Source organism: Polypterus senegalus, chromosome 14, assembly GCF_016835505.1.
Source record: "Polypterus senegalus isolate Bchr_013 chromosome 14, ASM1683550v1, whole genome shotgun sequence".
NCBI classification, from domain to species: domain Eukaryota; kingdom Metazoa; phylum Chordata; class Cladistia; order Polypteriformes; family Polypteridae; genus Polypterus; species Polypterus senegalus.
The window spans coordinates 49,921,472-49,947,278 of NC_053167.1; the positions used below are offsets into that span (position 1 = coordinate 49,921,472).

Consider the following 25,807-nt stretch of genomic DNA (forward strand, 5'->3'; position numbering starts at 1 on the left):
AATAAGAGTTTTACAGTACTTTTAAATGCAGAAACTGCCCTTTAAAAGTACAGCTTAAAAAAAGAAAAGAAAGCTAGAATGCTACTGTATTAATTATACAGTATTTAGCATATTCCAAAACCATTACATAATGCATACACGAAAAACTTAGCTTTTAAAATGATCTCCTATAGTGTTCAAGTAACTCCTTAAAGTGAATATATGGGTAAACTGTTTCTGTTTATGTATATCTCAAATAGGAATTGGATACTGGCGGTTTTGCTGTGTTCTATAAAGTGCTCCACATGAAACCGACACAGTTTGCAAAGTTTTAAATTCACTAACGTTTAGAATTCTTGAGTGAGAAAGGGTTTAGAATCGTTTTAGACGGTAACAGTAACTAAAACAAAAGCTATATTTTGCTTCGTGTCTTTGAAGAAAGGAAACGTCTCATGTTGCACGGTTGAACACTTTACACCTGTTCACCTGGGCATGGACTTTCGAGGAGCCTCCTCCCCACCGCCCGAAGCCTTGTCGGTTCGGCTGGAGATTGGTCGACGTAACAGTTGTAGCTCCCTGTAGCGAGTGCATGCTGTCGTCATAGGCCTCGAGCGGCCGTCTTTTGTGTTCATTTTTCAATACCTATTGTTGTAGCAGCACTGCCGGGCGCTCATTGGTGGAGAGTTGACTACATTGAAATGTAATTACCTGCCCAGCTGCCTCTGATTGGATTGGTCTCGGTTCTCCACTTCAGCTCTGGCTGATAAGTTTGATTTTTTGGCTGTAACTTTTCAGGAATGCAGTAACTTCTCAGCTGTTGAAGGTTGTACAAGTCGAAGCTGCAACAATGAAGTTGTGTGGGACTTTTCTCGGTTGGTAGAAAAATACAAACTTTTTTTAAAACAATCTTTCTTTTTCAGGGCATTCTCGATAGTGGACTGTTGTAGCCTTTTTGAGGAAAAAAAAGAGTTTGCAACGGCAAACAAAACTGTGTGATGTGGACTCCACTAAATGCATTTTATTAGTTGCTCTGTGATAATTTTGAACAGTTTAAACAATTTTGATTATTTAACTTGCTTGTCTACATTGTTTAATCTTGACTGCATTACTGATTGTTATTCCTTTTCACTCTTTTACTTCTGCAACTACTTTTATAATTAATACTAGCAAACGGTATTTACTTCTGTTATCAAAGTTATTGTGTAGCAAAATAAATCCGTGATAATCCGATGAAGTGAGGTTGCTGATTGTATCGACTGAAATATACGTTTACAATTGTGTTTAATTTAATAAATAGTATGTTGAAAAATTGCAATCTGCATATTAAGTGTTTTAATCCGGATTTTACATAACTTGTTTTTATAGAAATAAAACAGTATAGCGTGAAGTATCCCACGAATTAGAAAAAAGGTGCAGAAAGTTGTTTTTTTTTTTTTTAATACTCGAGAAAAGCTTTATTCCAGTTATTTAAGCGATTAATACTTTTTTTGCTTAAAAATGAAACTCATAAAATACAGAGTTTTAATAAGGCTAACACTGACCTGTTACAGCTGTTCAGACAAAAAATCGTATTGTTTATAGACAAAGGAAAGTTTTGTTCCCTTGGGGATTTGGGCTACGTCCGTCACGAGAACTATCAGCACAATGTTAGCCTGAAGGCTTATTAGAAGTTTTTTTTTTTTTTTTTGTCTGTCGGCTTCTTCCATCTGCCAGGGGTATCTGCCGGGCAGGGCATCCCTCTCCCCAACACTTCAGCTGCTACCGTATACAATATTTATGCTGACCAAAGCCCGTCACAACATAACTACAGCAGTAATTGTAGTCTGGAGTTCGGAGGTTGTCCATCTGCATCGGGGCTTTTAGAATTAAGTACAAAAAGTTTCATCCCAGCTGGTAACCGAAGACTCTGAAGCTCATTAACTATTCAAAAACTTTTAAGTGGTGTTCAAACTGTTGCACAATGACAATATATCTAAAATACATCACTTTATTATTATCATTATTGCACCATGTTTGCTAATGTTTAATGATTATGTGCATTGTTTTATTAGTCAGTAAAAAAAGTACAATTATATTTTACAGTAACTTTTTGTGTTGAATGTGGATTTACATAATATATATCATGCAAATGTACTTATAAAACAGGATCGGATATTATTTATAAAGTACTTATTTTTGCATTGATATCACATTGTTCATTTAAAAAAATGATAATGGATAAATCCTATTTTAATATCGTTTCTGAAGCCAAAAACCTTCATATAATACATACATACATTTGCCTTTACAGTGGTTGATACGTTTATCCAAGGTGACTTACAACATTTATGATACAATTGGTTTCCTTTCTTTTTGTTTTTCCAATTGGACCTTGACGAACGTGTCATTTAATTTCTTAACAAAATTTTTGGTTATCTATCTATCTATCTATCTATCTATCTATCTATCTATCTATCTATCTATTATAATATATAATCTTATATCATATATATAATCTTACATGATTTAATTGTTTATTTTAAAAATTATAAAAGTATTTTTTAAAAGTATATAAAACAGATCTTTGATGATGCAAAAGTATTATTTGATCTTCCAGTTTGTACAGTATAAAACGAGTATAGGGTATCAATTAACTCAGTATGCCCTATATCACTATTTTACCTAATGACGAAGCAAGCATTGTAAATTTCCCATATCTATCTATCTATCTATCTATCTATCTATCTATCTATCTATCTATCTATCTATCTATCTGTAGCAATCATACATATACATACCTGACTGTATATATGTATTTTTTAAATTACACTGGGTATGCCTTTAGGCAATCATAAAAAGAGCTGTTCACAGTACTGATAGTGAATCAGTGTCGCTGTCCATGGTTCTGTCTTTCTACTGAAATCATAGTTACGGAGAGCCTCTGTTAATAACACTTTGGAGAAAACCGTATATTTTATAGATACAAATAGTTGATTTAGAGGCGATTCAATTCTGTTCGATATATATTACAATTGTAAGGTCTATATTTTGTGAACTATTATTCTGCTATAGGCGCTTATACAGAACTAGCATGTAAATAAACTTTCAAGCATGGCTTGAGGGTCTGTTTGGATCAGCAGTCCTATACCAGTGTTATTTTGCTTTTTGTTTACTTTATATTGGCTTATGTTATGAATAAAATAGTTTTAAGCCTTATGCAGCACTGTAAGCAAAATCATGCTGATGTGTTGTGGACACCAGTGATTGATTTCAGCTTGGATGCATAACAATAGAGAAGCAGAAAAAATTATGCCTGCTGCATGAAGATAAGAATTTAATAGAATTTCTGAAAGGCGAAGGTTAGCTTCTGCATATTCCCTGCATGCATCTTGTGGAAGCACAAGATAAAGGATGGCATTTGAAGAGAATACCCTCAAATGGGTTGTAATGAATGGTTGTCATTTTCACTAATGGTTACCAAACAACAAAAGAACTGATGCTGTGTGCAGTATTTAAGAATAAGACAAAGTTTTAGCTTTTTTCTTGGCAGAAAAAGAAGATTTAAATTGCAGTCATAGCTGATTTCTAATAATTATTACTTGAAATTTTGAAATTCGAGTAATGTTTCTGGGTTAGTATTTTTTAAATTATTTTGAGATTGACCTTGGAAGTAGGGTAGATATAGTAAAAACATATACTGTTTAAGTGGGTGCATTGTATGAAGAAAATAGCTTTCAGATTAAAGCATTAAATTAAAAAAATATATAATAGCTAAAAAAAAAAACTGGCGTTATTAAATCATCAACATAACTGTCTGCAAGAGTTAAAAATGCATCCTGGCATAATATTTTTTACACGACCGAAGTATATATTTGCATATATGTAAAATAGACGTTTCATAAAGATATATACGTGTGTGTGTTAACTGTCTTATGTTAGTATGCACTAGTGAAAGCAACTCCCTTCAAAATAGTTTTTGGTAAAATCTTAAACTTTTACATTTGTGTTGCGATAAAGAACGGAAGAAAAAGGGGCAACTACAACGCCCCCGGAAAAATAACGCAATCCTCTTTATGTATATATCCTAACCCAGGACATACATCAATTCCCTAGCTGCCAAAGTGCTCATTGTGAGAATTATTGGACTGTACCATGGGTAAAGCATTGCATGGGGAAGGTTTTCAATGACAGTCCTGACATATGCAACCTTTGGAGACAGAAGATCGTGAATATTAAATATTAATCAGCTTGGATGAATTAACTACCTTCTGTTGCTCTTTGTTCCATTGGAAAAAGAAACACTTTTTACCAGCGTTATTTTTCTGTTTTTACTTTTAGCGATCGTCTTAATGTGGTATCATCCTGATAATGCCATACAGTAAAATCCATCTCTAAGTAAACAGATATAGAGTTCAACACCGCCGTGGGTTTCTGGGTACAATTTTTGCATTGGGGACTTGAATGGGCTTCTCAGTTTTTATGACATCTGCCTAATGAGCGTGCTTGTTACGTTAATACTAAGGTAAAGTTAGGGAGCTTGCCAAAAAAAGATCGCAGAGGTATCAAGAATTTAATTTTGCCCATATACAATGCTCATTGATTCACAGTGGGCTGCCCTAGTCCAGCCCAGATATAAATTTTACTACAGTTTTCCGTGATGTCATTGCAAGGGGTGGGGGGTGGACAATGCTTCATGAGGGAAAGGTAAGTCAATATTACGTTCTCTCGCTGACAAAGGCAAATGAAGCCATTTTTTTCTGCCTTTGAATAAATAACATTTAAAGTCTTGGAAAGGAAACCTACAGCGTATCGAATGGAAGACGTTGTCTTTGGTTTGAATAGCATCAGTAGTAAAACAGATCTGGATTCTATTTTTTCTTGGGATATTATAACATCCATTTAAGAAGCGTCGGATCTATTATAAGGCTTGAACATCCACTGTATTGCCAGGAGGAAGAAGAAGATAAAGACAGCTTCTAAGAGGAAGAGGCTTTCGATGTAATAGTCCTCGTAAGGTATTATTCCTGAATATTCGCTATTTTATTATTACTGAAAAGCTGATGTGTATTTCTTTGCACTAAACACTAGGCGAATAAAACGTAAAAAACGAACTTGATAAGCATTTTCATTTATATAACCATCACAGGCTCTACAAAATGTGTGCCGGTAGTAAGTTTATCAAATATACTTCGGAAATATTGTTGATAAATGGCAGTGTAATGTTGAATTCGCTTGTGTTAATGAACGACGACCTTTCCTACAGCAAAAAGGTACTGCCGCTCCACGGAAATTAAAACTTTACATCGGTTATGTTCCCGTTATGAGAAAGTTGATGATATATATTATTCTTTATTGAATATTTATTTGTTAAATGTGTTCGATTTGAAAAGGAAAAGTGTATGGAATAGAATCTGCTGATGATGCAAAAGAAGAGAACAGAAACTGCGCATCAAAGATGACATGAAAAGGCATTCTTCGGAATTATTCAAGTTGCGTGCATGTAAGAGGCTTGTCTTTAAATGGCTACCTTCTACTACAATTTGAAATACTCTGGTGCGTTTTTTTCCGACACATGTTAAGACAACCCCCAATACCTAAGTTACTCTTTTGCTTTTAATATCACAAATTCCATTAAATTTTGCCTACGAAAACGTGAAAATGTTGGCGATCATTGTTACTCACCTCAAAAAATCACAATAAAAGGAACATTACACTAAAGACCCAGTTATGAAAATGAACGCTAATTTTTTTAAGGTTTATAGTTTACAGTGTGGACTATATAAAGATCAATGACAGTAATAAAAAATACCATAATGTTTTTTTCGCAGAAAAGTGCATTCGTTTCTGTCAAAGCTGGAATTGTACATAACCTTGGATGTGGAAGTGTACTTTTTCAGCGTTGTTCACGAAAATACAGAATTTTTTTTTTTACTTTTTTGGGCATCCTGAATAATATATTAAAGCCAAATATTCCATTTATTTTCCTTTTTGAAGCATTTTAAAACATTTTGGTTCGTTCTTTTATCAGTTACTTCCATATGCTCGATTTAATTAAGGGCAAACAATGGCCCTATAATACAAGAGTCAGACTATACAGTATTTGGGTATGAAGGGGAGGGCTGGGTGGGGGTAGATACACTTCAATGAAGAGGGCAAAGAATTAAGATGCTGCTTTAGAACCGAGGCCCATAAAAAATGAGGGATCTTGTAACTAATTGCGGTAGGACGGGCATTTCTCTGATCGAGTATTGCATGATGCAGAACGTGATATTCACATAAGCTAGCATGATGTTTAAAAGCATTATATGTCAGAAGAATTCAAAAGCCATATTGGTTCTAGTTAAGAAAGTGATGCTATGTGGTTACTTTTATTTTGAAGCAAACAGATCAACTTAGAAGTTAAATAAGTAAGAGGTCAGTAGGGATCATCTTATTGTCCTCACTTTTGTTCCTAAATATTTGTTTCTTAACTATTCTTAGGCCTGTCTTGGGTCATTTTCCACCTTAATATAATTGTTTAAAAACGAAGTTCTTGTTTCAGTTGTTAAGAAGTGATTTTTTTAATGACTAGTAATATTTACTTTAATGCATGTTGCATATAATTGTCCCATCAACTAGAGATGTGTGTAATTTGATAATGCCCAATTCATTGTGAGAAAATTCCCTTATTTCTATTTCCAGAACATCAATACATTTACCAAACTGGAAATACAGAACATCAAAGAGTTACTTACAAAACATGTGTGAGTTTTAACTTACTGACCTTAAAAGCTGTTTAAGATAGTGTAAGAGGATCCACTGGAAATACTTTGCAAATCACAAGTATGCTGACCATATGACCATACTTGTGATTTGTCTGCAAAACTACATTTTAAATCTGTTTAATTTTCATCAGTAACTTTTTATTTACAATTGCTGAAAATGCCATTAGGTGTGTCTGGGTGGGAGGGTGGACGGGGTGTGATGGTTGGTGTTATGGTGGAGGGAGAGGGTGCTGATCAGTTTCATAGTTTTAATCAAAGTGTCTTTTAACTTTGTTTTTTTTTATATACTTTTTAGAATAACAGCAAAATGCTACTGGTTCTGCCTGAGGTTACCACATGGCAAATAATATAATTACACGTGAAGTAAATTATGAAATGATGTCTCGTTTTCTTAAGACTTTCGTGACATTTTTGCATGTGTTATTTGTTTAATGTGTTATTTGTTTCAGTTGACCTTTTCTGGTGTAAAATATTGTGCAATGTGCCAGAGTGCTACACGAATTTCAATTTTATTATTTTTGTTTTCTTGGACCAAATTATGAACATTCCTTAATTATTAAAATGGAGTAGTTCTAATTGTTGAATTGCTTATATGCTTTATTAATTTAGAAAACAACGTTATTCGTCAATGCCACGAATATCTAATGATACGTTCTGTGAGACTATTTTCCAATCCATCATCCAACCCGCACGGGGTCTGCTGGAGCCAATCCCAGCCAACACAGGGCACAAGGCAGGAAACAAACCCAGGGCAGGGCGCGCGCACACACCCACACAATTTAGAATCGCCAGTGCACCAAACCTACATGTCTGTGGACTGTGGGAAGAAACCGGAGTACTCGGAGGAAACCCACACAGACACGAGGCGAACATGCAAACTCCGCGCAGGAGCCTCCTAACTGCGAGGCAGCAGCGCTACCACTGCGCCACCGTGAGACCATTTTGCCTTCGGAATTGTATCGGCCCAGTGGTCTATTTTAATTTTTTTAGATGCCGTTTCTGATGTGATGTCGGTGTTTCACAAGAAATTGACGTAGCATCCCAACTATGTCTCCGCTGCTTACTTCATATTACCCCAGGCCGTGACACAAAGCATACGATCGAGCAAAGAAAGCCTGCCACATTATTATGCGTAGGGTAAGGAGTACTACTTGTGACAACGACTAACTCCAGAACGAGACGTGGTGTTGTGGTTGTCGAAATGAGAACACCCTCAAGTAAGAAGGAGGACGTTATTGTGGGGCACTTGTTTTGCCAAGAGCGAAGCCGTTTTGTTTCCTGTTGGGGGTTATGAACGTCATGGCGCACTTTATTTGTTTGCTTAATTGCGTTAATGAATGTACCTTAATACGCGTCCATAGCAGTTGCAAAAGCACTGTTTTTGGAACCCACACTGCCCGTAGAGACAGACCATGTGCCATAGGAACCACAAGGTGCAAGATGCAATAAACATGTCGTATGGAACAGCTGGGTCAAACAGCGATTCCTCTGTCATAGAGCTCTCTCGCAGCCCACACGTTTGCGACTAAAGCTGGGGACACTTTCTTGACAGACAGGAGTAGGCTGCAGCTCGCAGACGTCTCATATTGTTGGTCATTCTGGAAAGATCCTTTTATTTTTGCACCTAAGCACGAGTACATATTTCAACAATTGTACCCGGATGGTGGAAAAAAGTATGAGGATATTTGTCATTGTTTACTATCTATCTATCTATCTATCTATCTATCTATCTATCTATCTATCATACAGTGAGTTTAGTGTATTATATAGTGCCTTCCATATCTATCTATCTATCTATCTATCTATCTATCTATCTATCTATCTATCTATCTATCTATCTATCTATCATCTGTTGTATTAATTTCTCGATTTGCCGTGTTTCCAGTGCTCACTGCTGTGTCATGTCTTGTGTTAAACTGTGTATTGTCCTTACAAAATTGAAAATGACCCGTTGTTTTTGCTTTTTGTGCGACTGTTTCTTGCTAACGTTTTCATATGCACTAGAGCACTTGGACCACTCGCACTGGCAAACATATTTACATGAATATATTTCTCCCAGTGTCTTCATATTTTGGTATCTTTGCAAACAGCACAATGTGAGGTAAACTCAGATGTCAAGTGTGACAGTTTATGTTAGGAAGTTGGAACAAGTCTTTAAAAATGTCAAACTGACATTCTTCCTTAAATAATCAGTTTTTGAGGACAGTTTGTAAATAATAGATTTTTAGATCATTCTTAAAATTAAAAAAAAAATGTTAATAATGTTAGAAAAGAAGTGTGTGGGGAGAGGGGTAAGTTTAAGCTATTAAGAAAAGTAAGTTCATTATGTAATGGATTTAAGCAAGAGAAAACTATGCCTCAGTTAAACATTTAAATAAATATGAATGAAGACATAGCTTTAGAGCTTTTCACAGTCGAAGTTGCAAATATTTATTGTAATGTTTCTGCTCTGATCCGATTTTAATTTGTTTTTTGCATTAATCTGCATTGTACTCCAGCAGGTGCACACCTGTACAGAGTGTGAGGGGGTCAATAAACAAAGTGAATGTAAGAAGGGGATCAGGTCTTTAATAAAGATGTAGGTTACAATGACTGTTCATACTCACCCCATGTTTTACCTCATATGTTCTGTCATATCACAAATACCTGCAGCACCAGGTTCATGGGAAATTGTACATTTTGGCAGTCCCATCCAGGGTGGGTTCCAGGCTTACACGTGATGTTATTTGGTGGGGCTCTTTTCCCTCTCACTTCTACCAACCAAGCTATGGAACAAGTGGGTTAAAAAATGTAATGGATAGTTTCCCCAAATAGAAGTAGATAGGGCACTTGAAATCTGTACTTTTAGGGCTTCTTGTATGCTTACCTGAAGCTAAATATTGTATTTTCCAAACAAAAGATCTTCTAATTTTATAACAATACAATACATCTTTTTTCTTTTTTTCTGGAAAATGGTCATTCTGTTAAAAGTATACAACAACATAATTTTCTTTGCTTAATTCTGCCACTTTGTTTTTCTTTTTTATGCTGAGTGCCCAAGACAATAATTTTTCCCTTCTTTCTAATTACATAATATTGCATTTAAATCCTGCCTACACAACATCTGGATCTGCTCTGGATTTTTCTTTTGTGGATGTTTCCTTTTCATTATTGCTTTTTATATGCATATACTTCATGTTGATACATATACATTTACTGATTTATTTTGGTAAATGTGAAGGGAAAAAAAATGAACATTAGGATGGACTTGTTGGTGCAGAGCTTAGCACCACTACTACTTCACAGCTCAGCTCACAAACAGTGAAATTAACCTGCAAGCACTGCTTGTGTGAACTTTGTGCATTAACCTCATTTCAGTGGAGGTTTTCTCAGATCCTCTTATGTTCCTATCACCTCCCATTTAGGCTAAATGGTGATTGTATAAAGAAGTGTGTGTATCCGAGTTTCTCTCCTGCTTTGCACTCATTGCCTCTGAGGTAATATTCACTCCCTTCATGACAATGCATTAAAATCCAAGATTTCTGGATATAAATATATGAAAATCACATTTCTATTAAAATACCACACAAAGAATGGTCTTGCATATTTCCTTATAAACTATTCCTGTGTCTGATAAAAAATGAGCCAGTTTTCCTTTATGACACCAATTGGTGGCAAATACAGTATAATATCTAAAGAAGCCATTATTGTCTTTTTATGTTTTTTAATGTACAGTTGGGGAATAGAGAAAAACACGAGTTTAAATCCTATGTTAAATTTAATACAAACTGTATTTATCATCTAGCACATGCATTTTTAAATACTTGTGCATTCCTATGGGAAGTCTTAATAAAAAAACAATAAGCATGCTTCTTACACAATAGATACATTAGTCTCCATTGAAGCAATAAATCACACTTTTGTCCGGCTCTTACACAGTAAACTTTAAAACAAAACAAAATATTATTTAATGGGAACAAGCAATTACGGTATTATTTATATGAACTTGGAAAAAGAAGCATGTGGATTTGTGTAAGCATTTCCAACTTTTATGTCTTCTGGTCAAATCTGTTTTGTACTTGTTTACTTCTGTAGCTTAGAAGCATAAGCGTGAAACTGTGCAATAGAAAATTAGCAGGGATGTACCTGCCACAATATGTGTATCTTTAAACGTGTAAAAAGGACAAACCTCAAATTGATTTAATTGTAGAATACTGCTTCTTGTTCTTGTTTTATTTTGTTTCTCTGTGTGTTCCCATCTGTGTGGAGAGCAGTCACCAGTTGTATTCATAGAGTTTCCTGTGTTAGCAGTGAGAGTAACAGATGGAGGTGCAGGGATACTGCTTTCAGGAAATTAACCAGATTGGAAGGGGGTAGACAGATCAGCCTACCTGGTGTTTCTCTTGGGAAAATAAAATCAAAATGAAGGGCTTACTTGTGTAGACAAACACTGAGGATAAAACCTTAAATCATTAAGAAGCAACATGTATTCTATTTAGCTATTAACTATAGTCTCATTATAACAGAACATTTTCTGTTTACACTTACGATGCTGTGTGTGAGATTTAGTTTTAGAAGCTCTTAACTGTCAACATTTTACATATAATGTATTGTGATTTTGGGAAACCTTTTCATAAAAAGTGATGCAAATGTGTTTTCTTTCTGCTATTTGTAGCACCCATATACTTTTACACATTGTATCTGTTTTGTGCAAGTCACTGTACACTCTTAAAAATAAAGGTGCCAAAGTGGTTCTGCAGAGCGATGCCATTAGGGAACCATTTGTTTAGTCCCCAAAAAGAATCAAGACTCATGAAAGTTCTGGAAAGAGCCTTTTATTTAGATCTATAAAAGGCCCCATGAACAGATGACAGCAGATTTTTGAAACACCAATGGGATCCTGGCGCTAAAAGAATTCTTTTTGTGTACAATAACACAGACTGAGTTCATTCTTCCTTGATCTGTTAGGTAGCCAGAATTACTGTGCATTAAATATGTCCAGTTTATTTACATATAAGGAACCTTTCAAAGCCTGGAGAACCAATTTCAGATGCTAAGAACTGTTCCCAGAATAAAATGTTCTTTAGTCAAGCAGTAGTTCTTCTACAAGGAACCACACAGCACAGTAAAGTGCCATTAAAGAACTGTTGTTTTTATGTGTGTTGGAGGGTGGGTGGTCTATATACTGTATTTTAATACTAGGGTGAATGCTCATTTCACAATGAAAAATACTTTAGTTAGAAACACAAAAACAGAACTTCAGCAGTTGAAACTTCATTAGTAATATATTTCAACTTTGAATATTTGTAACTCGTGTGGTCATAAATGAACAGCAACCAGTTTTAATAGATAACATTGTGCCATCTTTTTTGCTACATAGATTAAGGCTTAACGTCTCTTTTTGCAGAAAGTTCAAAACGACCAGCAGAAGTTTGATGTTTCAAATAAGTCTGAAGTTGGACTGACAATATAAAAGCAAAATCACAGCTCTGTTGTCAATACACGCATTAGTTAATGATTGTAAATTAAAAACTATAAGGGTCTTTAAAAGTTAAGTTGAACATGTTGTTGCTAAGGCTTTTTTCTACTTTCTTCGTTTTAGAAAATGAATTTCGAGGTGAGCTGCTGAATCAGAGGTGGACACGAGGAGAAAGACTCAGCAGTTGTGAAGCAAGAAAAAGCCTACACTGCAAAGCCATCAAGGTTAGCAATAATGCACTCTGATTTTAATACTCTGCACACTGCATTCTTATACCATGGAATTTATAATTTTCTGAAGCAATAGAGTCAAACCCTGAGAATAATAAATCATTGACATGCTGGATTATGTCTGCTAAGCAGGTCTGCAAGGCATGCTATATCTACAGTAACATTATTTGATATGATATTAAGTTACTTTATACAAAAATGAACTTTCTGATACACTTTACTGTTTATTTTCCTCTATTTTAAGATATTTGAGTTTTTCACTCAAATACAAAAAACTCATACTGTCGAATGCTGGTGTGTCACGTTTGCCTTTCTGAATTATAATCTATGAATGTGACATCCAGCGGAGCAAAAACTTGACCCACACAAGTGGACCCGACTGAAATGCTGTTGATAGATATGAGGGTATGAAAATGATATATGAGATAAAAATAAAGTTTAATCAAAACTTGTACTGTAACTGAGAATTGTTGACAGTGCACTCGGTGAAGAGCGCTATAAGAAAAGTTTTATTGTACAGAAAAATGGCCATCCATAAGATCAATTATTTATTATTTTTGTTCTGCTAGTGTTTATAAACTATTACTTTAACCATATGATTTTTATATCACCCTTTTTTGATGTTTATACCCTGCTGGGGTTCACTTTAGTTACCTCCTTGTTCCATGATTTCTTGTATTTGTCTAAAAACACCTTACCATAACCCAACATAACATAAAGTTGTCAAGTTCGTGTAATGCTATTACATGAAGTGTCATAGCCTAGTGTGAACGTGCCTTTTGATAAACTGAATTAAAATTCCTTTTTCAGCAGGGTTCTGCTTTGTGTCTCATGTTGTTCTTGAAAGGCTGCAGCTTGCATCTCTGTGTAGGAGAAAATAGGCTCAGATTTTAGGTAGATGAACATGACATCCATTCAACTGTTCATGGGCTCCCTGTGACCCAGACGTGGATTAAGCCTGTTCAGGCAATGGACAGATGCCTACAGGAATAATTCAAAAAGCCTTTACAGTTTTCTGTGTAAGAGTCTGCTTACTGCCAATCATGCATAAAACATCTGTTGGCGCTCATTTTAAAAGCAGATACATAAAGTTGAAATGTCATTTCAGTACTGTATTAGAGAAGGCGTGTAAAAGCTTTGTAAATACAATATTTGAAAGAGTTAGGTAGTAGTCGTAGAAAAGTGTGCAGAGATATATATTGTTGCTAAGTGTTCTGAAAGCCTATATGTTCACTTCACTGTATAATTGTTTTATGCAATTTTTCCATATGACCTCAGAGAAGTGTTTACTGGTTACCAAAGACTGGAATGTTCTAAATTAGTGCAAGATCGCACAATAGCAATAATAATTGATAATAGGTGTCTCGATTTTGAACCAAAGATTTAAAATCTTTCATGTAAGCTGCGACGACAGCGCAAAGACCACAGTTACATTTCTAATAATGCACTATTTGACATTCTAGCCTACACTAGTGAAGCTCTTCATAATGCACAAATCTGCAAAGCCATAGAGTTATGAAGCTGTTTTAAATTTCCTGGAGTAATAACAGGTAGAAATAATTCACAGCACTGTCATCCTATGGTTCCACACTGTTACAGTGTGCAGTGATTTATTTTCCTTTCCATCCTCTACATGCCTGCGTTTATTGTGGTATATAATCAAAATTTGTTGACTATTACTAAAATGAAATGGCAATCTTTCCTCTTCCCTCGATGTTGTTGCCTAGCAAAACCTGTACATTGTTCCAGGTTTTGCTTGTAAATGTGGAATTGGATAATGGCCTCATTTACACACAGGGTGCAGAGGCTGACCTTCTGTATGAAGTCATTGCCCCCAGCCAGAAATTTACATATAGCTGTCAGAATGTGAGTCTCAAAACCTTCCCGTCAGTATAAAACACAAAGAAGGACATTATTAATAATGTAAACTGAAGCCTGCAGGGACACAAGCTTTCTCTCGCTCTCTCTGTCTCCCTCGCTCTCGTTCTCACCACCAAAATTGCATCCTTTCCTCAAATCTTTTGTGAGAAATTGATGTAAAATTTTTGCATTTTGGATTATTTATTCATTTTGCTGGTTTTTCTTTTTTTTTTTCCTTTCTGTGTTTAAGATGCTGAATGTCTTAAAGTAACTCCATTGGCTGCGAGCTTTGAAAAGGTCAAGTGTTTGCCTTTTTTTTAAATGGCAGATTGCAAAAGCAAATAAAAATAGAATGCAGTATCTCTAGAAATGCGGCATATTTGAAGAGTAAATTATTTTTCAGTTGGTTAGCCTACCTCTTCCCAGTGTTCATTTTCCAGAAGGAGATAGAGGTATTTCTTTCTAGCTAAATAATTAAAAACTGGACCGATATACAGCACTCATTCTGTAACAAGCAACATGTATTTTATCAAGACAAAATTTCTAGTCTTTCTTTTCAGTTGGTGCCATTGCTGTATTTGCAGACAGTATGGTTAAATTTAGTTCAATAGCAGGTCCTATGTCTTTCATTCCCACAACTTTTCATTACACAGACTATTAGAAGAAGTAGATTGCTTCTAAAAGCCTGCAGTACTGGATACAAAGGCTGCTTGTTGTCCATATTAACATTCATCTAAACTGATCAAAAGTCCTATTTGAAGTGAGTACACTGCACCTGTACACAGAGTCACTCAAAGCAGAACTGAACACACAGCACTTTTATGTAGCTCTCTTTTTAAAATAATTTATCTGCAGGAAGTGACAATTGCCAAAACAGCTCTGCTTAAATCAACTATGTTCCTGCCAACTTCACTCCAAATGTGAACAAAACCTCTAAGTGCATGGCTTTAGATGAACGTGGGGTCCCTAGTAATCAGAACTAATAGCCTTATTGTGTAAAAAGCATCAGATAGCTTAGAGTGTGGTAATTTTAAAAGCATAATAAATGGAATTGAGGCGTTCTGTGACACCTGCTCCTTTGTGCATAAATGTAAGCTGTGGCTCCACCAGGGCACCATGCTTGAAATTAGGAATTATAGTAATTCTTTTTTCTATTATATTTGAGAGTGTGAAAGCAGTAATGCAGTGATTGCACAAGCCTAAGCTCACTGTGCTCTCTGAGATCACCTATTGGGTTCAGGTGCAATAAATTACAGAAATGCATGAACATATAAAATATTTATAAACAGTGAAATTTATTATGCAAGCATTGGCCTTTATCAAGGTGATTCTTTCCGTTGAGGCCATTTTATGATTCAAATGGGGAAAAAACGCAAAACAGCAGGCATTGATCATGAAGTAAAAAAATTTCAAATGGGGATTTTCTTTGTTGTTACCGTAATGAGTCAAGAAAGAATTATATTTGTATCTGAATAATAATGGTGAAGGATGTAAAAATGGAGAAATGCATGTTTTTTCCAGTTAGAATATCAAGTTGTCACTGATGTAAAAACCTGGCAAAGAAAAACAATGCTGTGTATAATTAAGACATATTCATTGCAGCAGGAATTATGCAAAGACAGATAAACAACATTTTTTATTCTCAGTTTTATACATGTCACTGCAGCTACTGAGAAAAGAAGTAGCATTAACGGTATTATATATAAAATAACCAATCATTAATAACTTACCATGTTATACATTTTAATGGTCTTTAAGTATAAGCTTTTTTAGTTCATACCGTTAAATATTTCAGCCATGAAAAAAAGCCGAAATTTGTAAAGATGCTCTCCGTATTTAAAGGACTAAAACTAGGAAAGCATTTAAAAAATGGCAAATGTAGTAAGTATCATTCCAAGTCTCTTTGTTATTCAAAACCCTAGGTGCAAACAAATTGTAAGCAGGACAGAAGGCAGTCTCTACTTACTTGTTTGTAACATTTTTGTTTTACATCAAGTTTGACTTGAGAAACAAGATCACTGCTGTGGTGGCAGAAGAAAGTGCATTCAAATAAAACAGCATTCATTAAAAAGTTAACATTTTGCAGCCTGAAGTGATCAGATCTGTGTCCCTAAACCTCTTGAGCACAAGGTCAGATTCATTTCACAGCTGCTACTTGGAGAGACAAATACTTTTAAATGCTTGATTTGTTTTGTTTTTTCCTACAGATGAGTTTAGACAGTGATGACAAAAGAACACGAACCCGGTCAAAGGGAATTAGAGGTGAGTAAACAAAACTACTTGTGTTCATAAACTGTGTTTAGTCAGTAATACATACCAGTACGTGAGCAAACTTGAATGTTGTAAAAATGATAATAATAATAAGGTGCATTAAACACCTATCTGAATTTTGCAAACAGTAAAACAAGAATTCATTGAAAATCATTTGCAATGCCTAGTGTAAATCTGCTGATTTCCAATGTGAACCGTTCTTTAATGGTTGTGCTGTATTTCATTGTTTGCTACAGCTCTGTAAACAAGCTTTCCAGTTTTACTAGCTAGCATACAAGAACTGAATTCTTTACTGTATGTCTTTTTTAACTGTATAATTACTAAACTAATAAAAAAACAATACATATCCGAAAAACTATTTTAACTCCTTGTTGAAGAAGTGCCATACTGTATTCATGTGATTTTATGCAAACTGTACTATTCTTCTGTTTAAGTAAATGAAAATGCGTATTTTCAGATCTTTTTCTCCCACTTTTTAACCTAAAGTATCATTTGCTAATAACTTATTTGATCTCATTTGAAATATGTCAGATTTTACTCTAATGTTCAAATTTGTGAAACTGGAGGGTTACTATATTGTCAATGTTCCAGAATGTTAGCAAATACAGATTTGTCCTAGTGCATTTATTTTATTTTTAAAACTTTAAAATCTTTAGGAAAAAAACACAATAGATGATTGGATCTGCCACACCTTAATGCATAGCACTTAATACACTTAAACGGACTGTAATACAGTTGTATTGTTCCTGAAGATGCCAACATTCACTCTTAAAAATAAAGGTGCCAGGGTGGTTCTTCAGAGTGATGCCATAGGGGAAACAATTTTGGTTCCAGAAAGAACTTTTATTTTCTTAGATCTCTAACAGGCTCCATATTCCAATGGATCCTGATCTTAAAAGGATGTTGCTGCATACAGTAACACAAGTGCAGGTTTTCTTCATCTGTTACTGTCCTGATAGGTAGCCTACCATACACTAAAGATTTTATTTCCTACTTATTAGGTAGTTTTTCAAAGCACAAAGAACCAACTTCATATTTAAAAAACCTTTCCCAGAATGAAATGGTGCTTTGTCAAACAACAGATCCATGAGGAATCACAAAAGGCCATTAGAGAACTGTTATTTTTAAGAGTGTATTGACACATGCAATTACTTTTTTCAGGGATGTACACTATATCAAGCACATTACACTTTTTTGTTATCGTAAGAAGTATCTACCTGTCAAGCCATCAATGTTTCTTTAGAGTTTTACAAGTACCTTTTATCTCATGAATAAACTTTTGTCTGCTAGCTCAGTACAGTATGTGAAGTACATGCCATCATATACTTTACAATTCTGAACAATGCAATAGCTATGGTTTAAAATATATACTGTAGGTACTAAATTAAATGTGGGACTGAGTGATGAAGCAAGGACAATGCAAAGACAGTTGGGAAACAAAGACAGATGACAGGAGAGTTTACTGCACTTATGTCAACAGTGTTTATTTGTGAAAAGCTTTGTTGTCAATGTATTTACATTTCTGTATTTTCTTTTTATCTCCTGATATTTTATACGATCTTTCAGTGCCTACAGAACTCACAGGACAAGAACTGAGGTAAAAAAAAGTATTTATGTAGTTAAATGAAACGTATTACCACAGCAATTGCAGCAGAACTATTTGAACGCTTGGGATATATTGCAGGCTAAGCATGAACCTAGATTACCATTATAAAAAAAAGTAAAATATTTTAAACCACAAATAGAGAAACAGTCAGAAAGGACTGAACATTTTAGCATTTTTGCTCTCAGAAAAATCTCTGAACAACCACACGTGTTTATATTCAGCAGATAAAAGATGTAATTAGTGCAGAAGTGATGTGATGCTTATTAAGAAACATTCATGTTAAGTGATCATAATATACAAGAAAAACATTTTTTTCAAGAACAAAAATAGTTTTCAAACACTGCCATATTTTTCCTTCTTATTGTATCTTAACCTTTCACATTCACCCATGGAGTAATTATAGGGTTACTGCATTTTAGCAGTTATATCACAATACATAGCACATAAATGACGACTCTTCTTTACTTAAATATCAGCAACCTGACTACCTGTGTCTTTAAAAAAAAATCTACATTATCTCAGTTATTATACCGAGAGTAGATTTAATAAAATATAAAACAGCATTGCATCATTTTATGGAAATAATGCTGGATTCTAAGAAAAATAAAAATAAACATACATCATAATGCAAAGCTTTTAACAAAATACAATTAATAAAGGAAAGCAGAGATTCATAATGAAAGAGGCATAAGATTCTGAGTCACCACATGGAAAGCGGGTGCTTACAATTGACCTAAATAGACTGTCAAAATGCTAAAGCAGCGAGGAAATTCAGGATGTAGGATGTATTTTTCTCATTCTTTTTGTCTAATTTGATTTAGGTTGTGTTTCTCATAACTCTTACGGTTTACTAAGGTTGGAAATTTTTCTTGAATTTTTATAAATCATTTGTCATGTAATAAGTTTTAATTTTTAATGCTAAGACAATAAGACATAAACTTTGTTGATGGTGAGCCTCATGCTTTAATTTGAGCTAAAACTGCCATCCCTCATTGTACTATAGAGTATATGAACATTTACAGCATTGTCCACTTTATGTTTGCTAAGTAGTAGCATTTACAGCATTTCAGGTATGAACAGAATTTGTTCAGTTTTCAAATAAAATGGGAGAAAACTACTCTGTGAGGGTGAGTCACAGAGTCCCATTTACTAATTTCTTAACCTGCTCTTTAAAGAACGTCTCTCTTGTCTCTGCTGCCCCTTGAGTGGTGAGGCCTCAGACGTTGGGCTTAAGACCACAAGAACGCACATTGACATCACAACTCTGTCTCAACTACTGACACTAAACTGAAATACCTTTTATTACACATGCAAAGCTCTTTGCCATGAAAGGTGCTATATAAAATAAAGAATGTTGAAATAGTTTAGACCGTGTTTTGTTTCAGTGGAATAAGAAATGGAAGCGATCCATGTAGTGATTTGTCTACAATTTCGCCACATTTTGTGTCAATTATTTTTAATAAAGTCATTGAAACTTAATGCCACTTTGTAATTTATTTTCTTTTGTAAAGAACAATTTAGGTAACACATATTTTAAAAATTAGAAAAAATTCTTAACATTCTAATGGCACAGCCTTTGCTTTTGTTTCATTTCACGATTAATAACCAGGTGCCTCATCTAGTGAATCTAAAAATGCAATTGGGATTTGTTATTTGGAGGAATTGCACATTAACGTAAAAACGGTTTCTGGAAAAAAAGAAATGCAAGATGGATTTAAAGATGCATGAAACATTGTGAAAGTGTGCAGTTCTCCGAGATGGTGGTGCAGCAACCCAGTTAAGGACATGTTGTAACCTTTTAAAGCATGCCATGCTAGAGCGGGCACCTGTCCTCAGGACATCAACCCGAGATCACAGTCTGCCTGTGGCTAGGCCACCTGTAAGCCAGCTAGGCAAGTGATGGGGCTATGGTGATGGCAGCATGCTGTCTGGTTACAGAAAAGTGAACGCGCTCTCCTGTGTTAGTATATGTAGACAGGTGCAGTTAGAGGATCAAGTTTACAAACTGGAATTGAGCAGGTGGAAGGTCCAGTTTTATATTAAGAAGTACAGTTTATAAGAACTAATTCAGTCTGAAGCAGAGGTTTTAATACTATTTTGAACTGAAAAGGCTAAATAAAGTGTAATCAGTAACAAGCTACTTCAGTCCTTCTTTATATGGTATGGCACCTTTCACTTGTTTTACCATCATAAAGGACATACAGTTGTCATAAATGTTATTTCAAATGATTTAATGTGCTAATACAGTGAAGAGAGTCAAGTAGCTGCTATATTTCAAAATTCTCATGTTTGATATTATTGAACTGTGTTTTATGCTTTTGTTTAAATATCTTTATACAATTAACATATTTTTCATAAATATCCTCATTTACGTATGTACAGTATGTATGTATTAATGTGTTTTTTTTGTTTTGTCTTGCATTCATTGCATTAATGGTGATATTAATATTGTCGCTGTGTTTAACATAATCTGTTTTAAATTCATGTTTATTTGATACATGTATGCATTCATTATTTATTTAAAAGAAATGCTTCTAGCTATATTTGAAGTAATGTGTTATGAATTTAAGCTGAATTATGAGTAATTGTAATTCAATATTCAAATGTTGCAGTACAAGCAATCGTGATTTGGGTTCATCTCACAATTTGGCGGAATTATAATAATTTTGTTAATAGTGAAGATTGTATAAGAGAATAGACTGGTCATTATAAGTCAATTATCAGCTTGATCTATTGGCCGTGTAAAATGGTTTCATGGGTTATAAGGCTACTAGCACTGCACATTACTTCTTATGTCTGATTTTGGCTGGATGAGCTTTGGAAGTCGTGATGATTGACTTGGGATATCACTGAAAAATTACAGTTTAGTTTGTTGAGAAGTACAGGTAGAAATGACTCCAAAAAAGAATCATTCAAAATTATCAATATGGTCACTAACTGCATACCCGCACTGCCCAGTGGACACAGACATGTATTCATACTTTCATTCAGCTATCCACTGAGTTAACGAAAATGAACTCCCATCTTACAGTCTCGAAACTGATTTCACTTACTGCCAGGGTCAATTTATTGTATTAATATTTTTATTTATTTGCCAAATTTACAATATTACATTTTACTCTATATATAGTTCTTCAGATGAAGCTAATGCAGACTGAGGGACTTGCTCAGAATGTTGTCACGTACTTCTGACTAAAATCATGTATGTACTACTGCCAGCGTGCTGATTGCTATTAATGTCAACTGTGCTGCCATTACACACTGCCTGCTTTCCAGACAGCAGTTTGGGATATGATTATATGCTGCCCCATTAGCAATAGAGCAGCTTCACAATGGTTTGCTTCAACACACTGCAATTTTTTAAATATGAAATCAGTGTTGAGAACAGTGCTGATTAGTGTGTTTTAGTTGAGTTTTTTCCCTAATTCACTATGCCTTAAACACAGTATAAGAAACACTGGTGAACATTAAAAACTCATTTTAATTACCATCTATGCTAATGTATATATCTTCCTGAATATATAGTGCAGTTCAGCACTAAAAAAGGACAAGAGATTTAAATTAGTACAGTATAAAAAATAGTAATTGAGCAGGTACTTTTCTTGTTTATTTAGGGAAAGACACCCATTTTCTTATGCTTATTTATTGTCATGGAAGACCTGTAGAGAAAAAAATACTGTATCTTCATGGTAAAACAAGCTTAAAAATAATTACAATTATAGCATGCAAGTCTATAAATTCAGATAGCATCAAGTATAAATTTAGTAATTTCATTTGTTCATGCAGCCCAGGGATTATCCTGGCAGTACATAGCTAATATGTTAAAAAGTTAACTACAGTATTTTAAACACAGCAGGTTTTTTATTTCTTAAATTATTGTTTCTGACTTTCTGCAGCTGCCCAACCCCTGGATGTAATGGCTCAGGTCATGTCAGTGGGAAATATGCAAGACACAGAAGGTATGCTTTTTGTTTTTTTTAGAAAATTGAAAACAAGAAAGAAAGAAAGAATATCACAATACATGTTAGTGAAAACATTCATTCGATTGCTTGTAAAAAATAAAATACTGATTATTATATAACCATTAATTTTCATACTTATATAAATTAAATAGGTTAAGTAGTAGTAGGTTAAATTTAATAGAAAATAACTAAGCTTTAGCCGAGATTATGGAACAGATCAGCCCTTGGAAATGAAAGTTAAAAAAAAAAAAAGTATTTTAAATGCACCCAAAAACGAAAGGCTTGATTCCATGTCTGAAAACAGAAATTGTCCCCCTACAGGTTGAAAGCTGAGCTGTCATTCATTCTGTATGAGCTTGTACATTTTGTGGAATTATCTGTGTATCCTGCAATGATTCTGGGGTCATATTTCAATTTTAATTCACCAATGTGACAATAGATAGGCTCAAGAGAGCTACCACGCCAGATATGACCGAGGCACGGGGAAAGTACGTCATGTCATGCAGCACTCTCTTAATTTAGTGCTTGCTTTGCCACTCCTCCCTTCATATAGGCTGTACTTTCACTTTCATTTGTTCTTTGATTCTGGCAAGGCAAATTTTACTTGCTAAATACAGTTATCATTATTTTAGCTGTTCTGATCAGTATGCATTTCTTTTCAGCATTTTATAAAGTTAATTTCCATTTACTTTGGATTCCTAACTGTTCCTTGGGTGTATATGTTATATGTAGGTGAAGATCTCATTGATGATATCTCCCTGTTATTCCTAATGATTAACATCAAAAGTATCTTCTTTTAGCTCCCTTTTTTAGAGTGGTAGTATAGTGCTTAGTGTTTGGAGTTTTTAATTCACCCTTCAAGTTTGCATGAGTCTTCTTCAGGATTATTTATTACCATAACGCTAGGACTTTGTGTCAGCTGAATTGGTAACGCCATCCATGTGAGATCTCATGTGCTTCATGAGAGTGTTTGTTTGTGTGTGTGTAGGCACATTCGAAAGTGAACTACCATCTTCCTGCAGTAGACTATGATTACCTGCAACTCTGCAATGTATGCGTAGGTTCAAAAAGTGGATGGATGGATTATACATTACTAACAAAGGTCTTTTGTGTGTATCTTAATATTTAGTTTACAGAGCTGCCCGTTGGCTAAGAAAAGGAAACACCAAGATCTAGACTCTGAGCAACCCATGTCAAAAAGGAAATCTCACCCTCTTAAACTAGCACTGGATGAAGGGTATAATGTGGACAGTGATGGCAGTGATGAGACAGAGGCCAAGGATGACTCAACAGCTGAAGAATCTGAAGAAACTTTAGATGAAGAACAAGAAGAAACAATGGATAAGGGCCTTATCGAGCAAAGGCAGTATGAAATCGAGCCTGCTCAAGGTAAATCATTCCACACACCCAGCATTAAAAACATCCTTAGAGCATTTGAATTATATATAGTATTTCTTAGAAATTTAATTGCAATTTAATTTTTACAAATTGAAATAACACATTTGATTGTATTTATTGGTTACATAATGTTTGTGTGGGCTGGTGCCCTGCTCGGGGTTGGTTTCCTGCCTTGGATTGGCTCCAGCAGACCCCAGTGACCCTGTAGTTAGGATATAGCGGGTTGGATAATGGATGGATGGATGTTTGTGCACATCATTATTAAATGTTTATGATAATGTTAGATAATGCTGATTAATTTTGGCTTGTAAGAATCTAGCTAGAGATCGCTCAAATAAATACAAACTGGAAGAGTGATTGTACTTAGTCCCATGTCTAATTCTGTACAGATGAAAATTTGCTTTTTTCTTCATTTAGACATTGGCGTGTTCTTTTCATCTATCAAGTGGTTTTTTTTTTCACCTGTGGCATGAAAAAATGTTTTAACAAACTGCAGTGTATTAATCTGCTTAAAATCAATTAATATTACTTCCCTTCCTTTTCTGTTAAGATGTTATTTTTGTGTAAGCCATTGTGACATGATCAGTGATGATGGAGCTTGTAACATTTGAATTCCCTTGTGGCACTTATCTCTTGGGATAGGTCTGATGTTACGTAAAGAACCTACTGTTGCACTTTCTCCTCTGTGCAGCCAGAATCGTTCCTTGTATTATTGTTAGAAGTGAAACCTGATAGACAGGGATAACATAGGTATTCAGTATTTTAAGTAAGGATAATTATATGATCTGTGTGCTCTGTGCAATAAGTTATGGAAGAAAGATCAAGTAGCACAGGTTATTATATTTTAACATGAAGTAAAAACATGTCTTTAAACTTAAAAGTTATTATTTGCTTGTTTTGTACAGAAGAATGTATGGCATCTGAGTCTTCACATGATGGACAATCGCAAGAAAGAGACTCTTCCAAAAACCTAATTTGTAACAATCAGAGAGAGGATTACAGCAGCTACCATGAAATGGTAGCTAGTTCCCTACTCAACTTGGGTCAAATAACAGAAAATACTGTTGAAACTGCACAGATATCCCTTGGCAGGAATGAACTGGAGATAGAATGTGAATCTGAGAACACTGTGCAGAGTAGTGAAGCTGCAAATCAGGAACAAGTAAAAGCCGCAGATGATGATGAGTGCAGTAGTGAAGAAACCTCTGAGACCAGAGTTATTGTTGATGTTGCCAAAAATGACAATAGGACTATAGAAGACAAGCTGAACTCAGAAAAAGAGTCTCAAAGTATAGAAGCTGATAAAATATATGTCAAGCAGAAAGACAACACAGACCACCAGTATTTCAGTGGGGAGTACAAGCGATTTCATACTGTGAAGGAAGAGCCAAAGGGCCCTTCTGAAATACATTGTGAAGAAACACTAGAAGATGAAGAGGATGATGATGAGGAGGAGGATGATGAAGAGGAGGATGAAGATGAAGAACACGAAGAGGGAGAAGTGACACCACCAGAGGGTTCTCTAACAACCACAGAACTAGTACAAGACACACAGCTGGAGGATTATTCCTGTCCAAAAACAGTCTCTTCAGTGGTGATTGAGGTACGATCAGAGGAGTCAGACAAAGATGAAGAGGACGAGGAGGAGGAGGAAGATGAGGAAGACGATGACGACACTCTTTCTCAGAAATCTGCAGTCACTGATGAGTCAGAGATGTATGACATGACACGAGGAAACCTTGGCTTGTTAGAACAAGCAATCGCACTCAAAGCAGAGCAGGTTAAAATGATGCGAGATGCAGGCAAACTTCCAGGAGAGCAACTGCGTTACATGCACTCTGAAGACAGGCCAGGAAAACCTCTAGATACTATAAGAAAGAGCTATTTCAGCAAAGGTAAATTTAACTTTGCACAGCTCATGGTCATTATTGGTTTTAGCTTTGTCACAATAACTGAAGGAGGTAAAAATGCTGTTAGAGTTAGATTCATTAGGAAGCACAATAATTAATGTAACAGACTATAAACATTAAATATCTCTTGTATTTCTTTAGTAATTGTGGAATATGGTAGTAATTTAAAATAAGAAGTATACTGAGCTAAAATGGTAGAGGTTCCACTAATCCCACAGGGGAGCAAAGGCTTGGGTGCAACCTGTAAACTTTTCATTTCAGATTGTAGGGAAATTAGATTTTTAAAATGCATGAGCTTTAAAAAAATAATAATTATTTCAGTGTTTTGTACTGTTAGACAGTGATGTAAGAGTGATAGCTTTGTCTCTTGTATAAACTTAGTATAGAGAG

At 34.9% G+C, this 25,807-nt stretch overlaps 1 protein-coding gene across 6 annotated transcripts in view; it reads left to right on the plus strand.

Moving 5' to 3' along the window:
• The first annotated feature begins 615 nt into the window (after window positions 1-615).
• LOC120515066 (myelin transcription factor 1-like) overlaps window positions 616-25,807 on the plus strand; it is a 60,997-nt gene continuing 35,805 nt past the window's right edge. For 3 of the 6 annotated variants that reach the window (XM_039735785.1, XM_039735787.1, XM_039735790.1), the window contains exons 1-7: window positions 616-851; window positions 12,304-12,404; window positions 16,478-16,532; window positions 18,087-18,138; window positions 22,044-22,106; window positions 23,239-23,498; window positions 24,413-25,402. In XM_039735785.1, the coding sequence (XP_039591719.1) occupies window positions 827-851; window positions 12,304-12,404; window positions 16,478-16,532; window positions 18,087-18,138; window positions 22,044-22,106; window positions 23,239-23,498; window positions 24,413-25,402 (1,546 nt within the window). In that variant the 5' untranslated portion in view covers window positions 616-826. Of the gene's footprint in view, window positions 852-4,511; window positions 4,974-12,303; window positions 12,405-16,477; window positions 16,533-18,086; window positions 18,139-22,043; window positions 22,107-23,238; window positions 23,499-24,412; window positions 25,403-25,807 lie in introns of those variants that run through there. The other 3 variants (XM_039735788.1, XM_039735786.1, XM_039735789.1) reach the window with 3 other exon arrangements.